The sequence below is a fragment of the Cyrtonyx montezumae genome, unplaced genomic scaffold (genome assembly GCF_038088225.1).
Source record: "Cyrtonyx montezumae isolate F1298 unplaced genomic scaffold, pur_monq_1.0 scaffold_8, whole genome shotgun sequence".
NCBI classification, from domain to species: Eukaryota; Metazoa; Chordata; class Aves; order Galliformes; family Odontophoridae; genus Cyrtonyx; species Cyrtonyx montezumae.
The window spans coordinates 101,845,981-101,873,672 of record NW_027072089.1 but is presented as its reverse complement, the minus strand read 5'-3'; the positions used below and the strand labels follow the sequence as shown (position 1 = coordinate 101,873,672).

Genomic DNA, 27,692 nt, shown 5'->3' with positions numbered 1-27,692 from the left:
TCAGTAAGTTATTTACAGAGTTACACAACCAGGACAACAAAAGATGGGACCAAGACTGAGTTTAAATGAATGAAATACCTTACATAAGGTACAGTGAAGAGGTGTTTCCAAACAAGCAATATCATTTTCTAATCTCTAGTTCACATCGAAAGATCAGTCTGCTAGGTTAGACTCTTAGCTTAGAAAAAAAAGCTTTTTTTTCCCATTTTTTCCCACAGAATCCTGTGTTACCATATCAGCACAGCTAAGCTGATGCATTCATTTCATTTATGTACAATTCCCCACTGTTATGAGCAAATAAAAGCTTTGCTAGTTAGGTGTGCCATGACCTTCTGCGGATGATTTAGAGTCAATATCCAGAAGAGATTCTCCAGCCTTTCATCGTAGACTTGATTTCCAAAAAAGTCACTTCCACTTTTTTTTACTAGTTGCAACTTACAGTGCAGCAGAAACTTCTTGCTCTCCAGTAGACTGTGTGTAGGTGGAGCTGGCCCGTTCCGCTGTGTCGGCATAGAAAACTGGACAATATTTGGAGAAGTGGGAAGCAATTTGCTTTCGGAAAAAGCTATGAAGATACTTCCTAAATTTTTCTCCAGCAAAAGCATAAATCACAGGATTGATACAGCAGTGGATCATTGAGATTGTTTCGGTCACTTGTGTTGCTTTGTGCAGTTGACCACTGATTTCACAACTAGTGATAGAAAATGAATCTTGAAAATCACGCAAGAGAATGCAAATGTTATATGGTGCCCAGAAAAAAAAGTATACAATCATGATGATAAAAATAAGCCTGACTGCTTTATTTTTCTTCTCATTCCTGCACTGTAGTAATGTCTTTATAATTTGTGTGTAGCTGCAGATCATAATTAACATAGGAATAACAAGTCCTAGGATGTTCATCTTTAAGGCCAGGAATTGCTTCCATTCATCTCTCTGATCTGGTGGATAATGAGCACTGCATGTATACCGTGCATTTTCCTTTTGAGTTTTGTGAAACACTATCCCAGGAACAGAGGCAGAAAGAGCAACAGCCCACGTGACAATGCTGGTGAGGATGCCGTAGGTAACTGTCCTAGCTTTTAAAGCAAACACTGCGTGAACTATGGCCAGATACCTGTCTATGGTCAACAGGATTATGAAAAAGATGCCGCTGTAGAAGCCAAGGAGGTAAACACCTGAGAGAATTCGGCACAGCGCTTCTCCAAAAATCCAGTCATGAGCAGCATAGTAAGCCCAAAAAGGAAGAGAAAATATAAACAGCAAATCAGAAATTGCCAGATTGAGGAGGTAGATGTCAGTCATACTCTTCAATTTTTTGTATTTTACCAGGATAAGGATAACGAGAATGTTGCCTATGAAGCCAAATATCACCACCAAAGAATAAAGCGGTGGCAGAAAATTTGCTGCTAAGTGCTTTTCCTCTGTTCCCGGGCATGGTGCTGAATCGCCGTAGTCAATCATTGTTGTTACATCCATGTCACCCAAGTCAGTGGTGTAGTTATCCATTGCGTGTTGGTCTGCAAAGGAAGAGAAGAGTGGTTAACTGCAGGGAACTCCAAGCTCATCGGGGAGGGGAATGAAACATGGTGATGGGGCATGGCCTCACTGTGCCAATCCGTGCTGCAGCCCTCACCCAAGGGGGTCAGGGCAGCCATTGCAAAGTCACTGTGACACAGGTAGAACATAAGTGTCGTTTGTGGCTTCACAGGAGCCTCAGCACCTCTGGGAACCATCTCTGGTGGTGGTGATCCTTCCACAGAGCACTGACTGCACTCACCTGCTGAAGCTGCTGTAATGGCTGGTGGGGAGCAGCAAGCCAGTAGCGTTGGTCTGGCTTACGATGGCAAAGGCAGTGTGCTCTTCAGAGTCTGCCTCAGGCAGGGGCCATGGGCAGGGCTTAGGTAATGCTGGAATGAAAGCTGTGTGTGGCACTGTCTTGTGGGGCTGTGCTGGACACGTTCAGCTGAGGACCTGCTGGGATAATTGCAATAGAAAGAACAGGTAGGCAAACACCTATTCAAATGGCATAAAGGATTTCATTTGCTGTCAGCATGGCCTATAGGAACATGTATGTGATATGGCATCTTCCTGGCAAGAGAAACATCTCCTCAGGGCTCAGGATTAAAGAAGTTTTGATTGCTTGTTTCAGTTGATCAGACATTACTCAATAACTCCACAGTTAAATTGCTATTTGAGGAAGCAGCTACTTGAGTAGCTGATTCGGCTGTCGTCATGAGGATGTACTAACAATTCTGGTTGTGTATCTGTTGTTTGCATATCTTTCTTCATCCTGTTCTTGTTACTCTACTACAGTGAGATGACATAGAAATTGAGGCAGTGCAAGGGCTGCCCCAATACTCTGTCCCTCTGATTTTGATAGAAGAGCTGTGGAAGGGGCTGGGTTCCCCAGGCAGGGAGCAGTGCCATCTCAAGGGGTAAGTGGTACAGCTCCTGCATCTGGGTTTACATCTGGCAGTCTCCTGGTCCTACCAGGCATTTGGAACAGGAGTGTCAGGAAGTGAAAGGACTTGAGACGTGTGTGCCAGCCACGTGGTCAGGACCAAGAGTCTGCCAGATGTAGGCCCAGATGCGGACACATAGCTTTGTGTAACTTGGTTCCTGAGGAGAAGTGTTTGAGCAGGCTCCTGGAGAAATCCAGAGTTCCTGCATGTCTGTGAGAAGCTGGGAAGAGGATTTTGTGAAGACAGGTGTCAGACGGACCAAATGTGCTTCCCAATCAGTGGGAAAGTGAAAGAGATGCATTTGGTAGCCACTGAAATAGAGCTACTTGCTGTTGTGAAAATGGCTGCTGTTTTTTTACTGTGTCATGGCAACTGATTTTACCAAGCATTGCACTGTTGTGGCAGAACGATTTGTGTTTTCTTGCAAGGCAGCAGACAGTTGTTTGGGTTAAAAGCTATTATCTGTTATAAAAGCAGATCACTAAAAAGGCTTAAGTTCCTCATCTTAATTTTTGTGTAATTGTGAAATTTAGTTAATCTTAAACTGAGTCCTTGGAGAAAGACTGGTAGGCCTTTGACCACTTTCCTGTGACGTTTAAAATTCAGATCTGAGTCTCTCCTGAGCTCCTGAACTCCTTATGGAGATTCTTTTACAGCGTAGTGTGGATATGAACCTGCCCCAAAAGGAGGGAGCTTTCTTGGAACAAAACCTGCACCTTCAAACAAATGGAGGTACTGCATTTACAAACCTTCTCTACACTCATTTCACATTTTTTTCCTGGGGCAGACTATTAATTCTGTTTGCAGCATATAAACAGTGAAAATGTTCACACTGAGGTATTACTTTGGCGTGTAGAGTTTGGCATGACATTTTCTTCTGGAGAACGAGGAATAAGAGAAAACTCGCAAGTTTTAGCAGGTTGCATCTCAGGTTTACCTATATACAGTTTCCTGGGTAGAAGATAAGTGCAGTCAAAATCCTCAAAGATTGGTTTTCAAGAAGCTCTGGTGACCTCTGTGAAACAGTATTTTTCCACAGCTGTTCTAACTACACAGTCATCACAATACTGAGATCATGGTAAAGGAAGTGGCTGTGGCTCAGATGTATCAACAGCAAGTTGATTTGAAAGCATTGTTTATATTTTCAATTACTCTCAACAAGTCTTTTAGACAAAAAAGTACCTTCAAAAATGAGTTAGTGATCCAAAATATTAACCTGTGTGTTTCATTCCAAGACTTGCGAACTGCACAAATATTTAAGATTACTTTCAGCTTTGTTGCATGCCCTGGCGGTGCTGCTTATAGCTAGGTATCCCTGTTTGCAATTTCCCACTCAGCTGCACTCTGCACTGAGATTATGATGGGATGAGGAACTGGATGCAAAATATCCAGCCAGGCTCTGTATGTCCTGGGGCTGAGACCAGATTGACTCTCCTTGCTAGTCTGATTAGCAACTCGTGAGAGCATCAGTAGTGACTGAAGATAACAAGATTGTCCTGCTGGGCAGAAGCAAGTGTCTTAAAACTGGGTATTCGCCCATGGTGGAAAGGTTTGAAACCACAGCCCAGAAGAACAGTTGCAACCACAAAGGAGGTAGAAGGCCACTAACCACATGTACTGCATCAGCAACACTTGTGGGGGTTATTTCTCAGCCTCTTAGCTTTGTGTCTTGGTCATTGTCCTCTTTTGTGATGCTCAAGCACAAACTAGGGCTATGAGAAGGGGCTGAGTCACAAACACAGAATGGGATTTTATGAGTATGGAATTAACTGGTGGGATTCATGCAAACATTATAAAATGCTACCTTGTTATTACTGCAGCAGTTCCTTTCATGGCAGCCCCTTCTTTTTGCTAATGGTCTTTTCAGTGCATTCCCTCCTCTTTTCTTTGCCTTCTTGGAATGAGAGCTGCATCTTCCCTGTATCTTATTCATTTCAACCTTACTTGCAAAGTGCAGCCTGCCCTCTGAATGTTTCTTTCTGCTGATTCCAGTCTTTTCTTAAGAAGCCTTTCTCTGCAAAAGTACTTATTACCCTTAACTGTGTATAGTACCCAGCATATGCTGACAACAGAAGCTACGTAAGCTAATTTTAGAAAATAGGAAAACAAACCGCCAAGTGTTTCTCTGCTTTATTCTACAGATCCGTTGTGTTAGGAAATGATGTTGGCTGCTGACTAGAATGCTTCACTGAATTAACTGACTGGGCTTGCTTACCTAATTCAGAAATATCTTATTGGGTTTGTTTCTTGACAGAAGCAAAATTAAAATCATCCTGGAAATCTCTGAAGAAAGACTATCTCAAAAAGATATCTGTAGTATTTTGAAGTGAGCTTAGTTCCTTAGTTCATATTTCTAGAAATTGCAATCTCTTAAAAAAATTCTGTTGCTCTGGTTGAAATCAGTGGCCTGAAGTTCTCAACGGCAGTGCTCTCCATATTCAAGATGAGCAAACTCATATATTGCTCTTTCATGCTAAGTTTCAGATCAGTGCCCTCTGCTTTTGAAGATGCAAAAAAGTGTTAAAGTGTGTTTCACTCAATTGCGCTGTGCTTTAAAAAGGTATTGGTTAGAAAGTTTCAGTGAATGGAGGTAAAATACTAAGCTATAATGCATGTAAACAGGTCCCTTGAGATAAAGCATTTCAGATGCATCAAATTTTCTGTGGTCATTCTGTAAGAGGAATAAGTACTCTCTGCTCAAATAAGTTGCTTTATGTTTGCAGTCACAATTTTAAAATCCAAATCTCTATAATGATGCATCGTTTTCAGAGAAGAATCTTTTTTGTGTAATTTATCAAAGAGCCATATTCCTTGACATTTCTTATCCCAGTCAACCTGTAGAGATTTGTTTCTTTGTTCTGGTTCCCCTGCTCAACTCTTCTAGTGGTTCTATCCTTTAAAAGCAGGGTATTTCTCTTAACATATACTTTTCCCCAGAGTGTTTTTTAATGTTAAGTACTCTAGCAAGGTTCCACAAGTATTTTTCACCTCAGTCATAGGAGTACCTAAACAACTACTAAATTCACAGGTAGAAGAAAATAAAACCAAATGAAAGAAAAGATGACTTACCATAAGGTGCAAGTGGCAGCTTGGATTATTACATCAAGAATAATGCTAAACCAATCTGTCACTCACTAGAAGAAGGTTGCAAACACCTCTTCCTGCATGAAGAAGGATGTATCAGTTTGAAAACTTCTAGCAAGCAGATCTGTTTTCACTTAAAAAAAAAAAAAAGTCAAGGAGCAGTTCTCTTAGTTCTCTTTTTTTCTAAAAATGGGTTATCAGATGTTACTTTTCTAACTCTGCGAGATATGTGAAGAGATGTTGAAATTTGAGGAGGATCCTCTTAGGAGATGAACTCAAAGTTTCACAATCCGCAGCTGTAGTAGAAAAAGATTTTTGTGTTCTTTTCTCTTTATCAATTAACTAAACCCTTGGAGTCAAGAACAGTTTACATGATGTTCATCCCATTATATTTCTCAATCATGATGTTTCTTGTAAGATAATTGTCCCTTAACAGAAGTGCAGAAGTTAGCTTACGCCTTGATGCATTTATATCTATAGAGTTACTTGCATTTTGTATTGGTTTGCATTTAGCAAAGGAGTTGGTTCTGTTTTACTCAAAGCTAGTCTTTTGTACCTTTTTTAACTCCCTTTCATAAGGCTGTGCCTTTATATCATAAGTTGGACAATCTTTTAAAACAATGCCATTATTTACTGGAGTTAAGCTTCAGAAAAGCATAATAAAATCTGATAGCTTTTCAACTCTTTTCCTTGTGGCTGATTCCTGTGACTTTTACATAGGATTAAACTAAATCTGCACTGTGAGCAGCTTTTAGATCTTTCTTAGACATCAAAGAAACCCCACAGGAGGTGGGAATGTTACGAAGAAAGCTAGCAAGAGGTAGTGCCTTATCAGTTGTCTGAGAACCCTGAGAGAAAAGCCCTGAGAAGATGCCAAGCAAAGAAGACACCTAATACCCCTGCCTCCCCTTGACATCTGTGATCCTCTCTTTGGAGGATTCTGGGATATTTTATCCCATCAACCTCGTGAAGACACTAAAGGGATATGTCTTGCTTTGGGTGCTGCCGTTCCTTCATGCAAGTCAAGGGAATCACAGCTTCTGAGTTACATCTCAGATTTGGTGGGGAGAGTAAAAAGGGAACTTGTGTTCTGTGTCAAACATTCTGTGTAAGGGACTGATCAAAGTCATTACTCCAAAGAATTGGTAGATTTTTTTCCTTCCATTCTTCATTAGCTTTTCTAAGCAGCTCTCTAAGGGTTAGTGTCTCAGCATCAAAATTAATGGCTGCTGTAGAGTATGCTAAGATTGTATTTATGCTGCGTTACTTGATAGACTATATTAGACTCTACTCAGTCAGTGCGAAGAGCTGCTTCTGAAAATGTTTCCACTACACCTTTACCATGCTCCTGATTCCTATCAAACTTGGCTGACTCAAATCATGCCTGAAGGCACTTGCATCTCTTCACTAATGAAAAATAATAGGGAAAATGAAAGAAAGTACATAGGTTGCATTGAAAGTAATACCTCCTATTTATTTCTATGCAAACTACAACATATACAAGGAGCACAATAACACTATTTGATAGAGCACATTCCTAACTAAAAAGCAGTATTTTTCAGCACAGTCACAACTATTAGCTATGCATTTCTTGCCAGCAATGAACAAGAGCCTGCATGCCTCACTCATAAAAGTATGCACAGCCATCCAGAAAGTGACTCGTCTTTCAGGTAACTGTTGCCTCTACTGAAATACACCACCCAGTGCCTCACTGTGCTCACATCCACTGTTTGGTCTCCATAAACATTCATCAAATGTTGATGAATGTCAATAGGTGCCATTTTTTCCACATGGAGGAATTAGGTTCCACACATCTGCTTCAGAAGCACTTGCATGTCAGACACTGTTGTCAGACTGCCCCTTTGCTGCCATCTGTCACCTGGCAACAACATGTCATGGAATATTGGTGGTAAGTTTCAATCTCTACCACCGTACCACCAACATACGTCTCTGGTGTCGTGGGCAGATAATAAAATGGGCAGCATCACTTTTGCAGCAGCCTTTACATATTACTTTCCTCACTGACATGGGATCTTGCCAGACTTTTCAGACTGTAGTCCATCATCCTGCCTCTGACAGTGATGACCGGAACATGCGAGATACGCTGCCTCAGGCAGCAAAGAGATACTGTAACCACATGCAAACTTTCTTCCTAACACACAGCCACTAGAGGTAAATTTATGTTTCTTAGCTTGAACTTCTCTTCCTTCCAACACTTTTTTTCCACAATTTCTTACTGACTTATGCAATGAAGTAGAAATGGAACAGGGAGATAATCCAGTTCAGTGTTTGTGTCATAACCATATGGGGGCATGATTGGTGTGTTCTAAGGTGGTGTTAGTTATCCACCTCAAGGGAGATCTCAAATCAAAGTTTTTTAGATACAGCTTCAGTACTCAGTGTGCGAGAAGCCACCTGTATAGTGGGAGTGCACATTCACCACCTGACTGTGGCAGAGATATACAGCCACAACAGCAGCCCACACAGGAGCCCCTGCCACAAGAGCAAGATCACACTAGGCTGGAACCTCCCTAGTCCTTCGTCAGTGAAGCTGTACACTGCACTAGGGCATTTGAGATGGTGAATGTGGAATAACTCAAGCCCTGAAAGAAAGCCATGCCCTAGAAAGAATTTCAGTTCACAGTTTTTGTCTTCTAAGTTGTGTCTCGTTATACTAACAGTTTTGCTTATCCCATGATACTAAAAATTTTCTACAAGCTTTGGCTGTACTGCCTATATTTTTTTTGCAACACATTAGCATCAGCCTATGCTTTACTCCTTACACAGTCTTTTCACACATGAAATTACTGAAATTTGAGAAATCATGAATTCTTATGATTGTAATATTTATTTCTGCAGTTTGCTTCATTGTTCTCCCTGCTTAGCTCTCCTCACTGGGCACTACTACATGCTACTTAACTTGCAAGAAACTTCAAAGCCTTTCATGATCTCACATTATATGAACAGAGGAAACAGTCTCAAACTTGTTTTTGGACATCAAATTTTTGATTCTGAAATACACTCTCAACAGAAATGGTATCAAATATTTGAACTAACATCAACAACTTAAAACTAAGATTTTTAGTTGGCTCATCTTCAGAAAAACTTCCTTGATCACACAGATTAATTGATGTTTGATTTTGATGCTTACTGATTTTCATTCTCATATCTCATCCATTTGATCAACAATTGTGGCTGCGTGTTTCTTTTACTATCGGATGGCAGTGAGCGTTGCTCGCCAACAGAGGGCCTCTGCCATTCACAAATGTAGCTGCTGACTGGGAGAAGTGGTTTCGCCCGGCTGGGTCTTGAGGGTGGATGAGAGGTCCCCCAAAGAGAGGTTGAACGGCTATGAAACTTGGCAGCCCAAAAACTCTGCACACGTTCTGGCAGTGGATACCTGGAATATAACTTTCTTACCAGAACTTACAGGATATGTTCAGTTCTAGCTCTACACCTGCTACAGATAAGCAGAGCTGCTGGGAAATCAGATTTGATCAGTTCTTGTATGTGTGTCTTAGTGTTTTGTTGTTCCTTCATGCTGTTAGGACATTTTTTTTGGTCTTCTTTTTCTCTGCCCTGCTCCTCTCATGAGTTTTCGATGGGCCCCTGCAGGTCCCAACTTCCTATCCAGTCCAAAGCTTCATCACACCAGCCGAGACTGTCCATCTTCCCACTGCATTTCCTCCTCTCCCCTGCTGCCTTCAGCCTGCCTCCATTCAGTGGGTGTGTGCTGACACTGAGGTATGGCCATTTCAGGTAGAACATCCAATATTACACCTCAGATATTCTCAGTTTTTCTATTTGTTTGTCTGTTTTTTTCTCAATCACTAACCCAGCAGCTCTTTGAAAAAATGCACTGCAGCAGCAGATTTTAAGAATCTTTACCTATGGGTGAGCTTCATAATTTTATCACAAAATTGAAGCTATAATTCGAAAATAAAAGGAATGGTAAGTGGTTTGGTATAGCTCAGGTTGTCAGCTATGAAGGCTTTACTTTCAGAGATGAGTAGAAGCTATGCTTAGTGATGTGACACTGATTTCCTCCATTGCCATTGGATTATTCTTGTCTAGGCTTTGCCTGTGCTGCCGATATTGGACTAACAATACTTCTTGATGCAGTTAGGAAGAAGAGAGCATTGCTTCCTTCTACTGTTCTTACCAGGCTTCTGATGCATTCTGACACGTTTTTCTTTTTTACATAAGAGCTATCATAGTGCAGTAAAGCTTTCTTTTCAGTCATAGCTATGTACTTCACAGATTATCAGCTGAGATGCCCATTTTTACATACCATTTTAATTCTCACACTTTGCTGTTTCCAGTTGTGTTTATAGTACATACATTCTAGGTCTAGAGGTGCTGTTTGTAGCTGAATGCGAGTCAGAAATACTCCACAGTATGCTTACAGGTCCTAGACCTTAGGTCAACCAGACTGAGAAAATCCCACACCAAATTTCTTCTCATTGAAAGCTAGGTCATAGAAAGAATGGAGAGAATCTGTAAAATAACAAGGTATATGCCAGGAGCCAGAAAGTATTTCTGAATGCCAAAGATTAGCGGTACTCTGAAACTGTCCGTACCTCATGAGAGCGTCCCAGTAATTAATGTCCACATGGATTCTTCACTTCCATCCACTTGGTTTCCACTGGGTTCAGAAATTCTGGTGTTAGGATGGGTTGTGTTGCTGTCGTTGTATCATCCTACGGGCACAACCTTGCAGATAATTCTGCAGAGCTGGCTGTCACTTGAAGATTTGTGCAGTTTTGCATATTGGTCTATGTATCTGATAATGCCACCCACTACCACTGTTTTGGCCCCTTGCCAGGATCAGTCATTTTGGGCTTGAAACACTCAAAGTGAATCTGCTCTAGTTGTCACAGCAGTTAGAAAACTGCTCTGCTTTTATACAAATTCATACAGTATTCCTTTTCCCCGCCATTCAGTTCTCTGAATGAAATGCAGGTCCTAATAGATATCCCTAGTATATGAGTACAAAGCAATGACCTCTCCCTTGTTTCTGGACAAACACCTTCATCTGTTTCAGCCTAGCTGATTGTTCTAAACGTACTAGAATTCACTGACTTGTTTCTGCTTCCTCTGCTGTCTTGCGGGCTGATTTCTTCTTTTTGTTTCGTTAAAAGATAAAGATGTGAAGCTTCTCAGGCCACAGTAGCCACCAGAAGAAGGTCAGTAGCTGTCAGTATAAGACAACAGCAGTATCAGCCTGGTGTGCTGTTCAGTGCAGTCAGCATTCTATCATTCTCCCAGCACATCATTTCTATGGTTTCTGTTAGCTGGAACAAGATACTGTATAGATGTATCTTTGTGTTCTTTGTGTTTAGCCCTGTTGTAATTGTCACTGAAAAAAGTGATATTTATTTCGGAGCTTCTTAAAGAGTCTCTTACTAATCTAAACATTTTAACATTTAAAATACTTAGAAGTATTTATCTGTTTGTACTCTGATCTTTCTATTTCTCTGGGTATTACTTTATGTTAAGATTAATAAGAACATTCTCACAATTTCTGTCACTACTTTTCTGTATTTGCCCATTTCCATCTATTTCTCTTCCTTCACACTCCATTTATTGTTATTTTATTTAAGATAAGTCCGTGTGAGTTTATAAATGGATTAAGAAATAAGAAAGTCTTATGGCAGGAACAGTCTCATGCACTGGTTATCAGAAGTTTCACTATTTCTATGTTCGTCCATTATACAAATACCACAGACCAATCAGTGCCAGTAAGAATACTTCTGGTGGTTTGAGTACTGTCGAGCACTCACTGATACCATATATGCACTTTTTCTACACTTCCTTTTGCCCTTTAGGAAGTCTGCCAGGGGCCTGACAGTGAGGTTACCTTCTGCTGTGCAGGGATTTCCTCCCCATGTGCTTCTGAACAAGTGGTGGCAGCAGTTCCTGACAGAGAAGTTGGACTCTGTACATTAACTAATCTGATGGATTGGTTTTGGTCCTGTGCTTAGATATTTTTTGAAGACACACGGATGTTCTTTCATAAGCATGCTGTGTAGAACATAAAGCGCAGTTAACATGCTATCTTGTAAGAACAGCATCAGTGCAGGTTAGGGGCTGACCTGCTGGAAAGGAGCTCTGCAGAGAAGGACATGGGTGTCCTGGTGGTCAACAGGTTGACAATGAGCCAGCAGTGTGCCCTCGTGGCCCAGAAGGCCACTGGTATCCTGGGGTGCATTAAAAAGAGCATGGCCAGCAGGTCAAGGGACGTGATTCTCCTTCTCTGTTCTGCCCTGGTGTGGCTGCATCTGGAGTGACTCTTCAGTTCAAGGAAGACAGAACTTCTTGAGAAAGTCCAGCAGAGAGAAACAGAGATGATGAGAGGCCTGGAACACTTCTCTTACGAAGAAAGTCTGAGAGACCTGGGGCTGTTCAGGCTTGAGAAGGCTTGAAGGGATTTCTTGTAAATACATAACAGGTGGGGGTCAAGTGGATGGGGCTAGGCTCCTCTCAGTGGTGTGCAGCAATAGCACCAGGGACAGTGGGCAAAAACTGCAACACAGGGGGTTCGGTACAAACACAGGGAAGGACTTTGTTACAGTGAGAGTGATGGAGCACTGGAACAGGCTGCTCTTATGGTTTTAGGATTTTTTGTTACTAGTATTCCACATCATAACATCATGTAGTGCACTGGGAGTTAAAAAGTTAATGCTCCAGCTCTGTGGATAGTTCCAGGTATACCTATCTCAGAAGAGAAGAACTACGTACCCCAGAGGACTTTGCATTGTATTTTTATGTTTTTCCATTCAGAGGGAAAGATAGGAACTGTTCATGTGTTACAGGACATAGGTTCTTTTCCCTTACGGGTCATCCCTAGCTGTCTCACCTTCAGCATTAGTGTAAGGCCTTTGGTTTTTGGACACTCTCTCTCTCATTTTAATTGATTTATTAGCTTCATTTTCAATTATATGGTGTTATTTTGCATTCTGAGTAAATTCTGATTAAAATTCTGATTCAAGACCCTTTCTGGATGCTTTCCTGAATTATATTTCTGGAATTATGCAATACTTGTGCCAAAATGTCTATTCTGTATATAAATTTTTCTCTGGCAGGGTGATTTGTCTTCTCTTTCACATGCCCTTATTGAACTTTCCCCATGGATACTCCAGCTCACTGTGTCCAGATGCTTGTGCCCAGATGCTTGAAGTCTTGCTGGCCTAATTCAGAGCTACCTGACCTGCAGCTAGACTATGCTACAGCCCCAGCTGACTGATGGAGACACAAAATGTTCAACAGAATTTATCTAGAGCCTGTTAATACTTGGCTTGTCTCCCTGCAAAGCTACAGTAAGGCCCACCCTAAATGATCCAGAATTAATCTGTCTGGGCACATTACATAACAATAAGCTAATCTTGATGAGTTTAATTTGTTTTCAAGTCAAGCAAAATATAAACACAAGGATTGGAAAACAGTGAGTTTCAGACAGTGAGTACAGAATCTGCCTATACCATGGCAAAGAGATGACAGGAGTGTGCAGGGGAGAGGAGGCCTGTTTTGTTTGCTGAAAAAGAAATTGAGACCATGGTATACAGAGAGTGGCATAGTGAAACAGAAGCATGTTCCATATCAAACTTCATATGCTTTCAATTCTGTGCACATAAAACGTAGGAGATCAGGCACACCTCTTTTCTAGATTACTCTGTACAGTGCAAGGAGATTTTGAAGTAGTTGCAGAAGGTCTGTGGATAATCTTGTATTTATCCTGATACCAATGGAGAACAATCTTTTATTTCCCTCTTTTATTTCTCCTCTTTTCCTTTTTATGACACAGCCTTTCATTCTCCTACCTGACAAATCTCACCCATCTAAAGTCTGTGCCCCTAAACTTCTCCCAAAGCTGAGTGCAATATGCTCTTCTCAAGCTTCCTGATAGATAAAACTGGTGCCAGCTACAGTAGTTTCTGGACAGTGCAGACAATTCTCTGTTTGCTTGATTTGGTTTGCTTCAGTTCAGCGTGCAGTATTGCTAGTGTTGAAGTCCATCATAGCAGCTATTTTGCTACCTCTGTTCTGAGAGCAGAGCTGATGCTCTTTGCCTACAAGGAGAACATGGGCTACAGGATATGCATCATTTCTCAGACACAGATTTTATTAATTTTGCTGCATTAACACTAAAAAAGGAAGAATCATAATTCCACAAAGCGAGAATTCACAATAAAGCACTACAGTAGGAATATCACAGTTACAGCAGAATTCATATCACACTAATCTAATTTATACTTTAACATTAAAAAGGTGCTTCCACTTTTGTGCAGTAAAAATTACAAAAGGAAAAGTGTTATCTACTGTGAGCACTGTTTTTAGTCTTTTGTATACCTGTAGCTATCAACCTCACAAGGGAGCAGTTGGAATGTAGGAGCTGGTGGTAGACTAGATATCAGATAATAGAAGTGGTGCCTTGAGGCAATAAGGCTGAAGAGGGAAGAAAATTCACAGCACTGCAACGAGGGCATCTGATCCCTAAATTAAGAAGCTGATATTTCTGGGTTCCTTTTACACTCAGACAAGTAATCTCCCCCAGAGGGCTTTTAAATCATGCCTAATTCTGACTCAGGCATCTCTTTTTCTCCACTGACCACTGAAGGACTTTGAAGAGATTTGCTGTTAATGTACTCATCTGAGTCACACACGTAATGTTAAGAGGTGTGCAATCCCCTCTTCCATCCTGACATTGCCAGGAGGTTACTTGAAGCTGTCTTTGAAGATTTCTGAGACTGAAACCATGCATGCTTGAATGGTGCCCCTTGAAGGAAATGGGAACAAAAGCGGCACTGTTTGCCTGCATAAGGAGTGTTTACCTGCACTTTCTTTCAGTATAAAGCTACAGTTTAAAGTTAATATCACATCCCTAGGATACCCTTGCCAGTAATGATATAAATATGTGGCCTGGCATAAATGTGTTGCCATGACATTGGTAGAGTAATGGTCACAGGTCCTCAGCAATTGTGCAGTCCTGATTGTGTCAACGGAGGTGATGTGCATTGTTCTCCTGGGACGGTAAGGCAGTTACATCTCCTCTACACTTGGCTACTTCTGTGCTTCCAAGGCTGCTGTCTTCCTAGGAGTGTGTCCCAAAGAGCAGACTTACTGTATAAGTCCAGAGCACATTTTTAGCTTGCAGGAACCTATCCTGACAGACTTTCTGCATCTGCCATAGAAAGTCTCGCTCCACACGTGATTAATATTTCCAGAATGAAGGAGGCCTCCACTATGCCCATGGGCTCTAAAACCCTCTGAAGGGTTATGTATTTTCGTACATAATCATGCATAGATAGAATGAACTTAATTTTAATTCTGTCCTTGCAGATCTATGCTAATGTGCCTTTACTAAGTGCATTTTCCCTGGAAGAGATCAAAGTTGTCAGAAACAAGTTCATGGCTGTTTTGGGGTGCAACACTGACTTCTTGTACAGTCATTAGCCTTGTAGTTACTTCTAAAATTGCACCTACAGAAACCACAATGTTGCCCATGAAAAGCTCACTTTGGAAAATGTTAGCAACCGAACAATGATATGATTGGCATAAGATTAAAAACTTGAAATAAAAATACTGTAAAAAATACTGTAAAAAATACAATGCCTATATTAAAAAGGATTACATTTAGAAAAAAACTATCTAAATACTTGGGTTAAGTGACCTCAGTAAGATAAAGGTTAGTCAGCTGTCTCATCAGTGATGTTTTGGTATATTTCATCTTCATCCTTTTCATGGAAAGGCCTCTAATTCATGTAAAGAAGCTGAGGGAAAAAGGAGTAACATGAAGAATACTGAAGGCTTCCCACTACCAAATGGCTGACTGTGTTGCAGAAAGAATACTGTTTCTTCCAAATGCAGTTGGGATTTTAGGTGTTTCATTTATGCTGCATAATGAACAGGTACATCAATCCTCAAAGCTTCCTCCCAGTCTTAATTTGTTCATGTAGCTGTAAAAGGTTCTTGTGAGATGACTTATTACTCCTTCGTCTATTTTAAATTCTGCCATGGTAAAAGTCATGAATATTTGGTCAGTGGACAGAATGTGGGTCAGATATCAGAATCAAACAAATCTCTCTGTGATCAAGTTATGATATTAATGATTATTGGGAAAAGGTTGCTCCTCTTTGATTACAAACAAAAAAAATGGTGTGATCCAGGCAACTAACCACAGGAATTGACATATAGATTTTCAATACTGTCATGCATTTCTTCAGGAAAAGAGAGGCTGGTGCAACATTTACTAGCTAGAATTCAGATGTACTTTTACAATCCAGTAGAGATGTCGTGCTCAGCAGTAGATGGTGTGAATGTGGAACTAACTCTTTCTAATTTTTCATGATAAAGAGCTGGACACTTTTTGCACAGGTGAGCTGCAACATGCCTTCGGAAAAATGTATGAAGATATTTCCTAAATTTTTCTCCAACGAATGCATAGATGACAGGATTGATACAGCAGTGGATCATTGAAATTGTTTCGGTCACTTGAATTGTTTTCTCCAGGTTGCTTTGGATATCACAATCTGGGTAAAAAAAAGAAGTTTGAAATGTATGCAAAAAGGAAGCAATATGGAATGGTGTCCAGAAGATGAAATAAAAAATCATGATCACAAAAATAAGTCGAACCGCCTTCTGTTTTTTCTCATTCTTACATCGCAGTAATGTTTTTAAAATTTGAGAGTAACAGAAAATCATAATGATCATTGGAATGATAAGCCCAAGAATGTTCATCTTTAAAATGTAGGAGTGCTTCCAATTTATTGGGTCATCTGATGGATAATGAGCGCTGCATGTATACTGCATATTTTCCTTTTGAGTTCTGTGAAACACTATCCCAGGAACAGAGGCAAAAACAGCAACAGCCCACGTGACAATGCTGGTGAGGATGCCGTAGGTAACTGTCCTAGCTTTTAAAGCAAACACTGCGTGAACTATGGCCAGATACCTGTCTATGGTCAACAGGATTATGAAAAAGATGCCGCTGTAGAAGCCAAGGAGGTAGACACCTGAGAGAATTCGGCACAGCGCTTCTCCAAAAATCCAGTCGTGAGCAGCATAGTAAGCCCAAAAAGGAAGAGAAAATACAAACAGCAAATCAGAAATTGCCAGATTGAGGAGGTAGATGTCAGTCATACTCTTCAACTTTTTGTATTTTACCAGGATAAGGATAACGAGAATGTTGCCTATGAAGCCAAATATCACCACCAAAGAATAAAGCGGTGGCAGAAAATTTGCTGCTAAATGCTTTTCCTCTGTTCCCGGGCATGGTGCTGAATCGCCGTAGTCAAATGTTGTTGTTGACATGTCACCCAAGTCAGTGGTGTAGTTATCCATTGCGTGTTGGTCTGCAAAGGAAGAGAAGAGTGGTTAACTGCAGGGAACTCCAAGCTCATCGGGGAGAGGAATGAAGCACGGTGATGGGGCATGGCCTCACTGTGCCAACCCGTGCTGCTGCCCTCACCCAAGGGGGTCAGGGCAGCCATTGCAAAGTCACTGTGACACAGGTAGAACATAAGTGTCGTTTGTGGCTTCACAGGAGCCTCAGCACCTCTGGGAACCATCTCTGGTGGTGGTGATCCTTCCACAGAGCACTGACTGCACTCACCTGCTGAAGCTGCTGTAATGGCTGGTGGGGAGCAGCAAGCCAGTAGCGTTGGTCTGGCTTACGATGGCAAAGGCAGTGTGCTCTTCAGAGTCTGCCTCAGGCAGGGGCCATGGGCAGGGCTTAGGTAATGCTGGAATGAAAGCTGTGTGTGGCACTGTCTTGTGGGGCTGTGCTGGACACGTTCAGCTGAGGACCTGCTGGGATAATTGCAATAGAAAGAACAGGTAGGCAAACACCTATTCAAATGGCATAAAGGATTTCATTTGCTGTCAGCATGGTCTATAGAAACAGTGATTAAAATTAAAAGGTGATTTTTTATTCCTCCTAGGATTTAAGGTTCTGTTCCATCTTTTCCTGAAATAATACCCTTGCTCAAATGGTAAGTTTGATCCCAGTTTTTATTTTATTGAAATCCCAATTTTGATGAGCAATTGGTTATGTGGCAACTTCGCTGTGAACTGTGTCTGTTGCCCAATACTCTGTCCCTCTGATATTGACTGGAGAGCTGTGGAAGGAGCTGGGCTCCCCAGGCAAGGAGCAGTGCCAGCTCGCAGGGTAGGTAATGCAGCTTGCAGGGTAGGTAATGCAGCACGGTTGTGAGAGCCCCAAGGGAACTTTGCTATAGTACCAGAAGGGGAAAGCTTAAGAAGTGGGTGCCACCAAGCCTTTCCCTTCCTGATAGCAAAACCTCCTCCTGTCTCAAATCCCTGGTAGGACCAGGAGTCAGCCAGATCCAGACCCAGATGCAAAAGCATGCTTTGTTTAACTTGGTCTCCAAAAAGCTGAGGAGATATATCTTTACACAGGCCCCTGGAGAAGTCCACAGAATTCCTGCGCATCTCTGAGAAGCTGGGAAGAGGATTTTATGAAGACAGGTGTCAGATGGACCAAATGTGCTTCCCAGTCACTTATTGGGAAAGTGAAAGAGATGTGTTTGGTAGCCACTGAAGTAGAGCTACTTGCTGCTGGGGAAAAAGGCTGCTGTTTTTTTAATGTCTCATGATAACTTCTTTTATGAGGCTTTGCATTGTTGTGGAAGAATGATTCCTGTCTCTTGTCAAGGCAACAGAATGCTTGTAACACAGAAAGCTACAGGTACTGTGACTGGCCCAGTTTGCTGTGTGACCACTCAGATAACACAGCAATGATCACTCCTTTCCTGTTTTGCACCCCACTGTGCATTTCTTTTTCAGTGGGAAGTTCTGTCTGTGACTGCAGATGACTTGCAGAAACCACATTCTGAAAGCCATCACTTGTTTCTACACTTGAGTTTTGCAAGACTAAATTGAGCTGATGAAGCTTTGCAGGTCAAAATCTAGTCAGTGGTTGGAGTGACAACGAGGCTGCCCTACAGTCTGTAAAGAGGATGCTTCTTTAAATCATGTCTTCTCATGTTTCTGTATTTGGGCATTTGGTCTGCCTCAAGAGTAGCTTTGTTAGCTCTTGAGTTCTAGCTGTTATTTATACAATACCACTCAGCTATAGGAGTGAATAGGTGCTGGTATGGCTAACAGACTTTTCCACGTTAGGGTAATTCAAGCTTGGAAGGCTCCTGGCCCACTGCACTGACTCAGTCAGGGTCAGCACATATCACAGTACACTGAGCTGTGCCCTGAGTGGGGTTTGGACAGGGTGTTTGATAACTACAACAGCACATGAATGGAGCCACTCATCTCAAAACTGAATGACCCACAAAGTTTTCTTTCCCTTTTTTAGGGCTCAAGACAATGCTTCTCCTTTCAATTAGATAAAAAGATTACATAACTTTACTTGCCCTGCCTTTGCTCCTCTCCTTTTCACAGGTTTGTCACAAATTAAAACTAATTAATGAATGGTAGCTAGCTTAGAAGTATGCTGGCAGTATCTAGGGCACTTTACAATGAGAGAGAATAACAGTGTAACATAAAGAAAAATTCAAATCTAAATAAATAAAATAATAGCTATATCCCTATAGCAGGCCCTGTAAGAGATACGGCCAATGTTCACTGATAGCAGGTTTATTGATTGAACATTGCCTTTGTCTTTCTGGAAGGAGTTTCTGGACAGGCAAAACTACAGAGAAGTATACGCATGGGCCAAAGACACCTTGGGAAGCAAGCATTTGTTCATGCTTCCCTTTGGTTACCAGAAAAGCTGAAGGAAAAGGTAGAAGTGCAAACTAAACCTCTGAGCTGATACGAACACATTTTTTTAATGTAATAGAAACCACAGAATTTCTTTCTAGGATATGTCTGGAGAAAGGCAGTCCCTTCCAAAATTAAAACTAGCTTTGGGAACTTCTTCCTCTTTTATAACAGCTGAGCATTAGAAACATCTTATTTTTGGAACTGCTTGCTTGCCACTTGATCAATTTTTCCTTTCCTGCAGAGCTTTCAAGGAAAAAGTATGTTTAGTGCTGGAAAAACAGACTCAGTTCTCTGTATGTGCTCAGGATCCAATTGTTTCCATTCCTCATTTAGAACAAACAAACAACCAAAAACCAGAAAGACAGTCTTAGGAAAATGCGGAGATTTCTGCAGTTAAAGACAGTCTGTGTGGTCACAAGACAAAAGAAGTAGGAGGTGTTTTTATCTAAATAGATGTAGAGTGAAAATAAGCCCTTGGAGAAAGAGAAACCGAGGCGGATAATGAACACCACCTACCAAATGATTACTGTATGTGTAAGCAGGCTCATTTTGTAGGCTAAGTCCTATGCTAGTACTTCAGTTCAGATTTTCCTTTCAGAACCTCCACTTAAACTGGTTCAAATAAAATGCTGAATCTGGAGAAATCCAAACAACCGCTGCTGTCACAACCATTCTGAGGATGAACTGCAGTATGAAAAAGTAGACTGGAGTGGAGGAGATTCCCAACATACATCATGGTCATCCTGCCCTTCCCATGTTACTGCCTTAAGGGACACCCCACAGAGAAGTTCAAGACCACTACCCAGGTGTTGCCAACTCTTCCTGGCAAACAGTCTCCCATAAAAGCAATTGCTGCTATTAGCTGTATATTAGATATATTGAAGAAAATTTAAAAAAAAGTTTGTATTTTTCCAGTGTTGTAACTTTTTTTTTTTTTTTGTCTGTAGCAAGTCTCATTTATCAAAGCAGAAGCATGAACAGCACAATTCCAGGAAGATGCTGATGAACTTCACTCGTATAAAACCTCATTAAAAGGAAACTGTAAGCTAGATCATGACTGCCCATTAAATTGGTATCTACAGTTAAGATAGGGAGTACAGACTTTCAGAGACCAGCCCAAAGAGGAGCTAACCCCAAATAACCTTTTATGACATGATAACGAAAAAGCACCTTCAGCAGGTTAGATACTTGAATAATACAAAGAAAACAAGCCAGGCTGTGGTGAAGGACGATGTACATATGAATCTGATAGAATAAGATGTGGCTAAGATTTCAAAAGGCTAGAATAAGTGAAAAGGAGTTGCTGCCTGATCAGTTTATATCATTAGAGCAATCTGTTTTCAAGCTGTGGACCTCCCAGGACAGTTTCAAAACCAGTTTCTACGAAGTTTAAATTACAAAAATAAATATATAAAAAAGATAATTTTCTCTACCATTTGTCCACTTCAATTCTCTACTCTCATATCAAACTCATCTTGAGCAATAAGCTGGTTACAAGACCTTATTTTTATTAAAGACAACATGTCTCCTTAAATGGCAGTTCTACTCCCACTGTCATTATGAACATATATTTCCCCACTCAATAAATCTGTATCTCTATATATGCATAAATGAAGAAAAAAAGAGCTACTCACAGGTTTATCAAGCTTGTTTTATCAGACTGTGTCGTTGCCTTCTTTGTGAACAAGTGTATAGTTAAACCCTATATCTGAAAATAGGAAATAGAACTTCCTGTGTGATCTATTGCAAAATATTACAAGAATCAAGGGCACAGTTCTTCTTTCAGAAAGTGAGCAGTTTTCGGCTGCGTTAGGATGAAGTGGGTGTCTCCTTGTTCTGCACCAGCTGAAATTCACTATCTGATCTAGTGCATCTCTACCAGGTAAAGACTGGGTGGTTACATTCAGGAAAACCATGTTCTTGGGATAGTATCTGTAGCTGCTTCAAACACTTCTGCTACTCAAAAGAAGGTGGTATGAAATACCTGGCATTTAGCATGTGTAATTTTAAAATTAAATTTAGATCACAGAATTGACTGTTGAAAAAAACCACCAAGGTATTCTTTATGTAACTTACCTCCTAGTGATTTGTATATATGACCACTAGGGAAAAAGAACTGGCAGGCAAAATTGAAGACATTTATACCATAAATATTATGTTAGCATCACCCTTGCCTCTCACAAGTGGGGTCCTGGAAGCAGCATGCCTGTGTTAGCACAGAGACTTGCTAGAGCTACATAGGTCAGGCCAAGGTAGACCCTCTGGTGGTAGACATGCCTTCCTTCCAGGATAAGACCAGTTCAAGCACTCTGCACCACACTATACTATGGGTTACAGATCTCACCTTGAATGTATCTTGTAATTTTGGTAAGTCATTTGTGATGATCTTGCCACCCTGAGATCAGAAGAGGGCAGAAACCTGCAGCTCATTCCCTTTTTGATGCGGTGGCATTACAGGACTGAAAGTAACAGAAAGAAAGAAATGGAACAGAGGGTGGTTCAAATGTCTGCCATGCATTTTTTTTATTTTTTTTTTATTTTTTGAAATATTTGTACTGCCAACATCTTTGCAATCCAACTTCAACAGCTGTGTAGGTAACCACTACAAATGAGGACTGATGAATAGTATGGCTACTTGTCATCTTCCTGAAGAGTCTGTTTAAGCTTTTAGAGCGAGGTATACTTTTAGCAGCAGCAATTGGCTTATCTCTCTGAGACTGCTGTGTGGCTTCCTGCAGTATTCCTGAAAGACTACAAGGCTGGATTTTGCTACAGTTATATCTGGAGGATTTTTTTTTCCTATAAAACCTATGTGGATTTAGATGGATGTGGATACAGATAACCTGGCCACTGATGTTGCAGAGATTATAAAAGAAACTCAGAGCTGTGATCATTAGCAGAAAGCATGCCGAAGCAAGATGTTAGGAAGGAGAGTTTCTGTAGAAGCTAAAAGACATAAACGTTTCCTGTTGGTCTGGAAAGGGGTGTGTAGATATTGCTGTCAATACAGAAAAAAATGCAGAAAAACTTCAAGCCTGGGCAGGAAGAGCCTTCCCTACAGGGACACAGTGCACAGCAGGGAGATGCAGACCACATTTTCCTTCTATCTCATTTCCCTCTGAGTCATTGCCTGAATTCAAAGTCATGTTTTTTTGGGTTGGGTTTGTTTTTTTTTTTACTATTTCTGACATCTCTTTCTATTCAATGTACAGGCTGCTAGTTCAGCAGTTCTGTTTGCAAATTGAAACATTTCTGGGCTGCTCTCTTTGGTAAAGAACTGCTTAGCTGGCAGAATCAAAAATCCTGCATAAGGCACTTCTCCTCAGTGGTCACTAGAGCAGGTGTTTGTCTTGGCTCTTGAGAGTGGGACTTCCTTAAAGCTCATTGTCCAGGGGCTATGGGCAAGTGTCATTGTCTGGGGTACCAGGGGGAATCCTTGACCTCTTCTCTCCTTGACTTGAGACATTGGCACATCCATCTGTGTTTTTCAGAGGCTTTCTGAAGTCTCCTTTTTGCTTGCTCTGTCAGTTTGCCCAAGTAAAAAGCAGCTACAGCTAAAACTAGCAGAAATGACACTTAAGTGATAGCAGAGGTTTTGTTAACCTAACAAATGCCCCTCTTGGGGACTGCACACCTCCCAGGCAAGAGAAGAAAAAGACTTGGTTGCATGAAGAAGCCCCCTATGCAGACAGTACTTTCTAAACATATGCAGGCAATGAAAATACCTACAAGCTGCAAGCATTCATATATTGAGAGAATTGCTGAAGGATGAAGTCTCTCAGGAATGGATAAATTCCTGTCTTCATCTTCTCTCTTACACAGATCACTAAGAGATCGCAGAAGTGATCAATAAACTTACCTGCTACCTTCACTGTCTGTGAGGTAAGCAGGGGTCTTGAGCTTGTTATAATGGGTTTGTTGGATTCTTGAGGTGGGGATTGGTTGACTCGTGACTCACTTCACTTTGAGAATGAAAGCACAGTTTTGCACATACTGTTTTGAAAGTTATAATTCTTCATGCTTCCAATTGCAGTGCTCAGTGCTCAGTGCTCACACTGAAAACAAGTAGATGGTGTTTTCAAGCTGCCTGAGCTCTCATTTCTCTGACCTTTGAAAATCAGGCACAGTTTGTTTCTACAACAAGAGAGCTGGCAGTAGTTAACAGCTGGCAAAAATACTGGTAAAATTGCAAAGCAGACCTAGTTGAAATTATGGGACATCAGCAGTATGCCTCATAAACACTAGTGAAGATTAAGGGATGGCCTTGCAATTCATCTCATATTCTAGGTTATGTGGAAGAAGTTATGTTGACTTCAGTTCCTGTTTTTAAGAATTTCAGGCAAAGTGGAAAACATTAGAGAGGAACATGGGTACTGATGGAGTTCCTTTCTTATTCCCCTGGTGTGCTTCAGCATGTGCTTTTATGGTGAAAGGAGTGAAGTAGATGTTTTGTGTTGAAAAAGTACTTCAGAAAACATATTATCGAATCTCTATGGATTCCTGTGAGGGTTTTACTCCTGATGGGGAGCTAAACATCACAGCTGCTCTCTCATTCCTCCTCCTCAAAGGAAGAGTGGGGAGAAGATATGATGGAAAAGGGCTCAGAGATTGAGATAAGAACAGGAAGATCACTCATCAGTTACTGTCATGGGCAAAACAGACTCAACATAGGATGACTAATATAATGTACTACCTGCTACTAACAGATTAGAGCACTGAGAAACTAAAATCAAACTAAAAACAGCTTCCCCCTATCCACTCTCTTCTACCTTCTCCTCCCAAGCAGTCATGGCAATTAGGGGCTGTGGTCAGTCCATAACGTTTCATCTCTGCCACTCCTTCATGGTCACTGTCTGCCCCTAGTCCAGCATGGGGTCCCCAACATAGGATGCAATCCTTCCCAAACCACTCCTGCTTGAGTTTCCCACAGTCTTCAGCAATTTCCTAGTGTACCTCCATACTATAGGGCCCACCCTTTACAACCCAATTCTCCAGCACAGGCCCCCACAGGCAGCAGCTCCCTCCATCATCCTGCCCACCAGCTCCTCTCCATGAGCTGCAGCTCTGGCCTAGAGTCTGCTCCTGCAAGGACTGTCCATGAGCTGTACCTCCTCCAGGCCACTGCTGCACCACCAGCTCCCGCATGGTTGCACATGGAGATCTGCTCTGCGTGGTTCCCAAGGGCTGCAGGGGGACAGCCTGCTCCTCCCTAGGCCTCTCCTGGGTTGCAGGGAACTTCTGCTCTGTGCCTGGAGCACCTCCTTTCCTCCTTCTGCACTGACCTTGGTGCCAACAGGGGTGTTTTTCTCTACATTTTCTCACTTCTCTCTCCCAGCTGCTGTAGTGCAGCAGTTTTCCCTTTCTTTCGTGTGCTCTGACATGCACAACCAGAGTCACTATGGATTAGCTCTGACAGTGGTGGGTCCATTTTGGAGCAGCTGGAGCTGGCTATGATCTCATGTGGGGAAACTGCTGGGCCCTGCTCCTAGAGATCACCCTTGCAGTCCCACAGTTGCCCAAACCCTGCCAGGCTAACCAAATACAAGTCCTTGAGTGTCTTCATCTGCAGCAGTCCTCAGCAGGTGTTCTACTGACTCTCCTCATACTTTCAGGGATGGGCATGTGACAGGTTTGGCTGAACACAGGGAGGAGCACACAAGAGGAAATTGCAATGTTTATTAGTAGGTAATCGTTTCAGTTTTTCTGTGTAGTATTTGTTAGTATTATGTTGGTAATGAAAACCCTTCACTGCCCTTTCTGTGCACAGTGCTACGCTTCAAATCTCTGCTGCATTATTTGCAGATGCACACATACAAAGTCACTACATAATCTTCTCTTGAGATGCCCAAAGTATAAAAACATTGAAGCAGCCACAGCTTATAACCATCCTTGGAGAGACCTGATGTTGGTCTTTGTCTTGACTCGAGCAAAAAGCTCCCTTTTTTTATGCAGTTCTTTCTGCTTTTAGGTAAGTAGCATAAACACTGAGCTACTTCCTGAAAAAGGAAAATAGAGATAGCCACCTCCCCTTTGCCTGGTTCTACTTTCCTTGGTTTCATTCCATACTTCTTCAAACTGCAGAGAGCAGGCTCTCCCACCCATGGCTGGTAGTCAAGTGGTTAGTGTAAGGGCTCCCTCTATAGTCAGTAGATAGTGGTGGGTATTCACAGAGAGTACCCGCTCTTGTCTTTAGACTACAGTGGATCATATGGAGAAATCTCTCTTTCACAATAGAAGGAGCCTAGATAGAGTTCAGAGCAGACAGCTGACTTCTGCACTGATAAACCTGGGCAACATAGTCCAATCAAATGTTTCAGATGAATTGAACAAAATCTTAATTTTGTCGACAAGAAATATTTTTTTGTTTTAGAAAAGAGATCAAATGGAGTATTCTAGATTTGTCGCCTTTGGGGTTGAGGTTGTTTTTTATCAGGTAAGCCTGATGATAGTGTCTACATCCTCTGCTGAAGAGGAAGAGACCTGCGCTGCAGAGATAAAGGCAATTTGTGCTGATGAACCACCAGATGTAAGAACAGATTTATTGAGTCACTATGAAAAGTGCACCCTGCTTGCAGCCATGAAAACTGTACGTGCTCCACGTCATGCAACAGAAGTTAGGCTGCGAAGGCCATACTCCTCTTTTTCTATGACCTCATAGCTGTGCAGGTGCTCAAAAGGGACACTGCTTTAGAAGAGCTAAGGAGATACATAAAAGCTAAACATGGTTGCTGTTGATGGCATATGAAAGTTGCACTGTCATCCACTTAGGAGTCTTTGTACTTCCACAAAGCTTTGGGGCATTTCTCAGGCCCCCGGAGAAATAAGGTTAGACATCTGAGATGTAAGTTAATTAGGAGTTCAGCATGTTCCTAAGATATTCTGAGTCTCTAAAAACACAAAGAATTATTCTAGGAAACACTTATTTGATATACCCTTCGCATGAGCCTCTTGGTTGCCTTGGTCGGACTGCAGGAGCCATCAAACCAGCTGAGGAACTTACTATTTGAGGTTTTTTTTGTTGTACTTCACTAACGTGCAGGACTAGGCTTTGTTTAATGCATGCTATCCAGGTCTGTCTCAGATAGCAGAATTGTGCTTTTTCTCTCATAACTGTGTCTCTAGTCCTGGTAGGGTAATATTTGATTGATTCACAAATACTACAGTATTTGTATTCACAGCACATTTATGAGATGAATCAATACAAATATTTCCACCTTGAAACTATGATTCTATGAAAGTGAGGAATGAAACATCACAGGCTGCCTGTGAAAAGCTGAGTTAAGTGGAAAGGGAAGACAGTCAGTTTGCATGGTAGGAATAGACGTTAAGGGTAGGTATGATAAATTCATACCTACATTGTCTAAATCCTGTGGTGGATCTTGTGGTTGCCCTATGACAAGCTTGGTATTTTTGACAACAGTCCAGGCATCTCTGAAATGTAGGTCGTCCATGATTTTGCTTTGTGGATATCTGCAGGGCTCCTCAATGAAACCGAGTCCTAAGGACAAATCCAGCCACAGGAAGATTTCAGTCTGCTCAGAGGCTGGCTTCATACTGCTGTGCACCTGTCTGGTGGAGCCTGCTTTCCTTCTGAGAAAATACTTCATGGGGAGTTCAGCAGCCCAAAGCCACCCTGGTAGTCGTGTTACACTGATTGATAGACATACTAAATCTGATCCTAATCATTTCCCAGCAGATTTTATCTGCAGGATAGAGATCCCATTTCCTTAGCTTCTGTAGATAAAATACAAGAAAACACTAATCAGCAAAACCTCCTTTCTCACAGTCCAAGGCAAACTAACCACAGCACAGAATATGTGATACCACAGACTTTGCTGTTCTTTGTCCCCACCAACTGTGGATCACTGCAGTAACTTCTGCCCTACATTGTGGTAGATTGTATTTCCTTCTCTCTCTCTCTGAGACTAATTAATGTCTCATAGCAGGAGTGGAGCATCTGGCTTACGGCTTTGTGCACAAATGAGACATTTTACGACTGCACTGAAGAGTTGTGGATAAGCTGTGTGTGCTATTGTGCAACAGTTATCTGTTAGCAAGTATGATATGAAGGCAAGCCCATTTGTATTTGTAAAGCTCTCAGATCATGTTGCAGTTGTTTCATGCAGTGCATGCACGTCAGTTTGCAGTCCTTGAAAGAGATTGTGTAAACGTTAAGGCAAATGCAAGCCACAAATAAGTGATAAAACTTCAACTGAAAAGCCATCTGAGCAACAAAATTGAAAGGGAAGGTGGCTTTTCCTGCCTAAGTGGTACTAAAATATGCCTATCCTAAGTAAAGCTTAAGTGAGTCTTAGCAAAAAGTTTGTGTTTCCTGAACTGCCCTTGGATTCACCTGGAATCTCAAATCCAAACCATCTCTGCCATATTTCTTTGGGGAATTAATGTCTT

The 27,692-nt window shown here is 41.5% G+C and overlaps 2 protein-coding genes across 3 annotated transcripts; both read right to left on the bottom strand.

Annotated features, from left to right (window-relative positions):
- Positions 1-336: 336 nt before the first annotated feature.
- Positions 337-10,335, bottom strand: LOC136058652 (C-C chemokine receptor type 5-like). 2 transcript variants are annotated; one of them, XM_065752283.1, is made up of 4 exons: positions 10,127-10,335; positions 5,532-5,623; positions 1,778-1,971; positions 337-1,517 (listed from the first exon to the last, which is right to left on the bottom strand). In XM_065752283.1, exon 4 carries the CDS (start codon positions 1,504-1,506, stop codon positions 436-438), a length of 1,071 nt encoding a protein of 356 aa, XP_065608355.1. In that variant the 5' UTR covers positions 1,507-1,517; positions 1,778-1,971; positions 5,532-5,623; positions 10,127-10,335; the 3' UTR covers positions 337-435. The 2 variants fall into 2 exon arrangements, with proteins under 2 accessions (XP_065608355.1, XP_065608356.1); XM_065752284.1 differs by lacking the exon at positions 5,532-5,623.
- Positions 10,336-13,430: 3,095 nt separating this feature from the next.
- On the bottom strand, positions 13,431-21,034 carry LOC136059505 (C-C chemokine receptor type 5-like). The gene is made up of 3 exons (XM_065753735.1): positions 20,918-21,034; positions 17,158-17,351; positions 13,431-16,897 (listed from the first exon to the last, which is right to left on the bottom strand). Exon 3 carries the CDS (start codon positions 16,884-16,886, stop codon positions 15,819-15,821), a length of 1,068 nt encoding a protein of 355 aa, XP_065609807.1. The 5' UTR covers positions 16,887-16,897; positions 17,158-17,351; positions 20,918-21,034; the 3' UTR covers positions 13,431-15,818.
- Between the last annotated feature and the right edge of the window lie 6,658 nt (positions 21,035-27,692).

Excerpts from the sequence above, each read along its gene's own strand:
- LOC136059505 (XM_065753735.1), bottom strand. The coding sequence starts at position 16,886 with ATGGATAACTACACCACTGACTTGGGTGACATGTCAACAACAACATTT.
- LOC136058652 (XM_065752283.1), bottom strand. The coding sequence starts at position 1,506 with ATGGATAACTACACCACTGACTTGGGTGACATGGATGTAACAACAATG.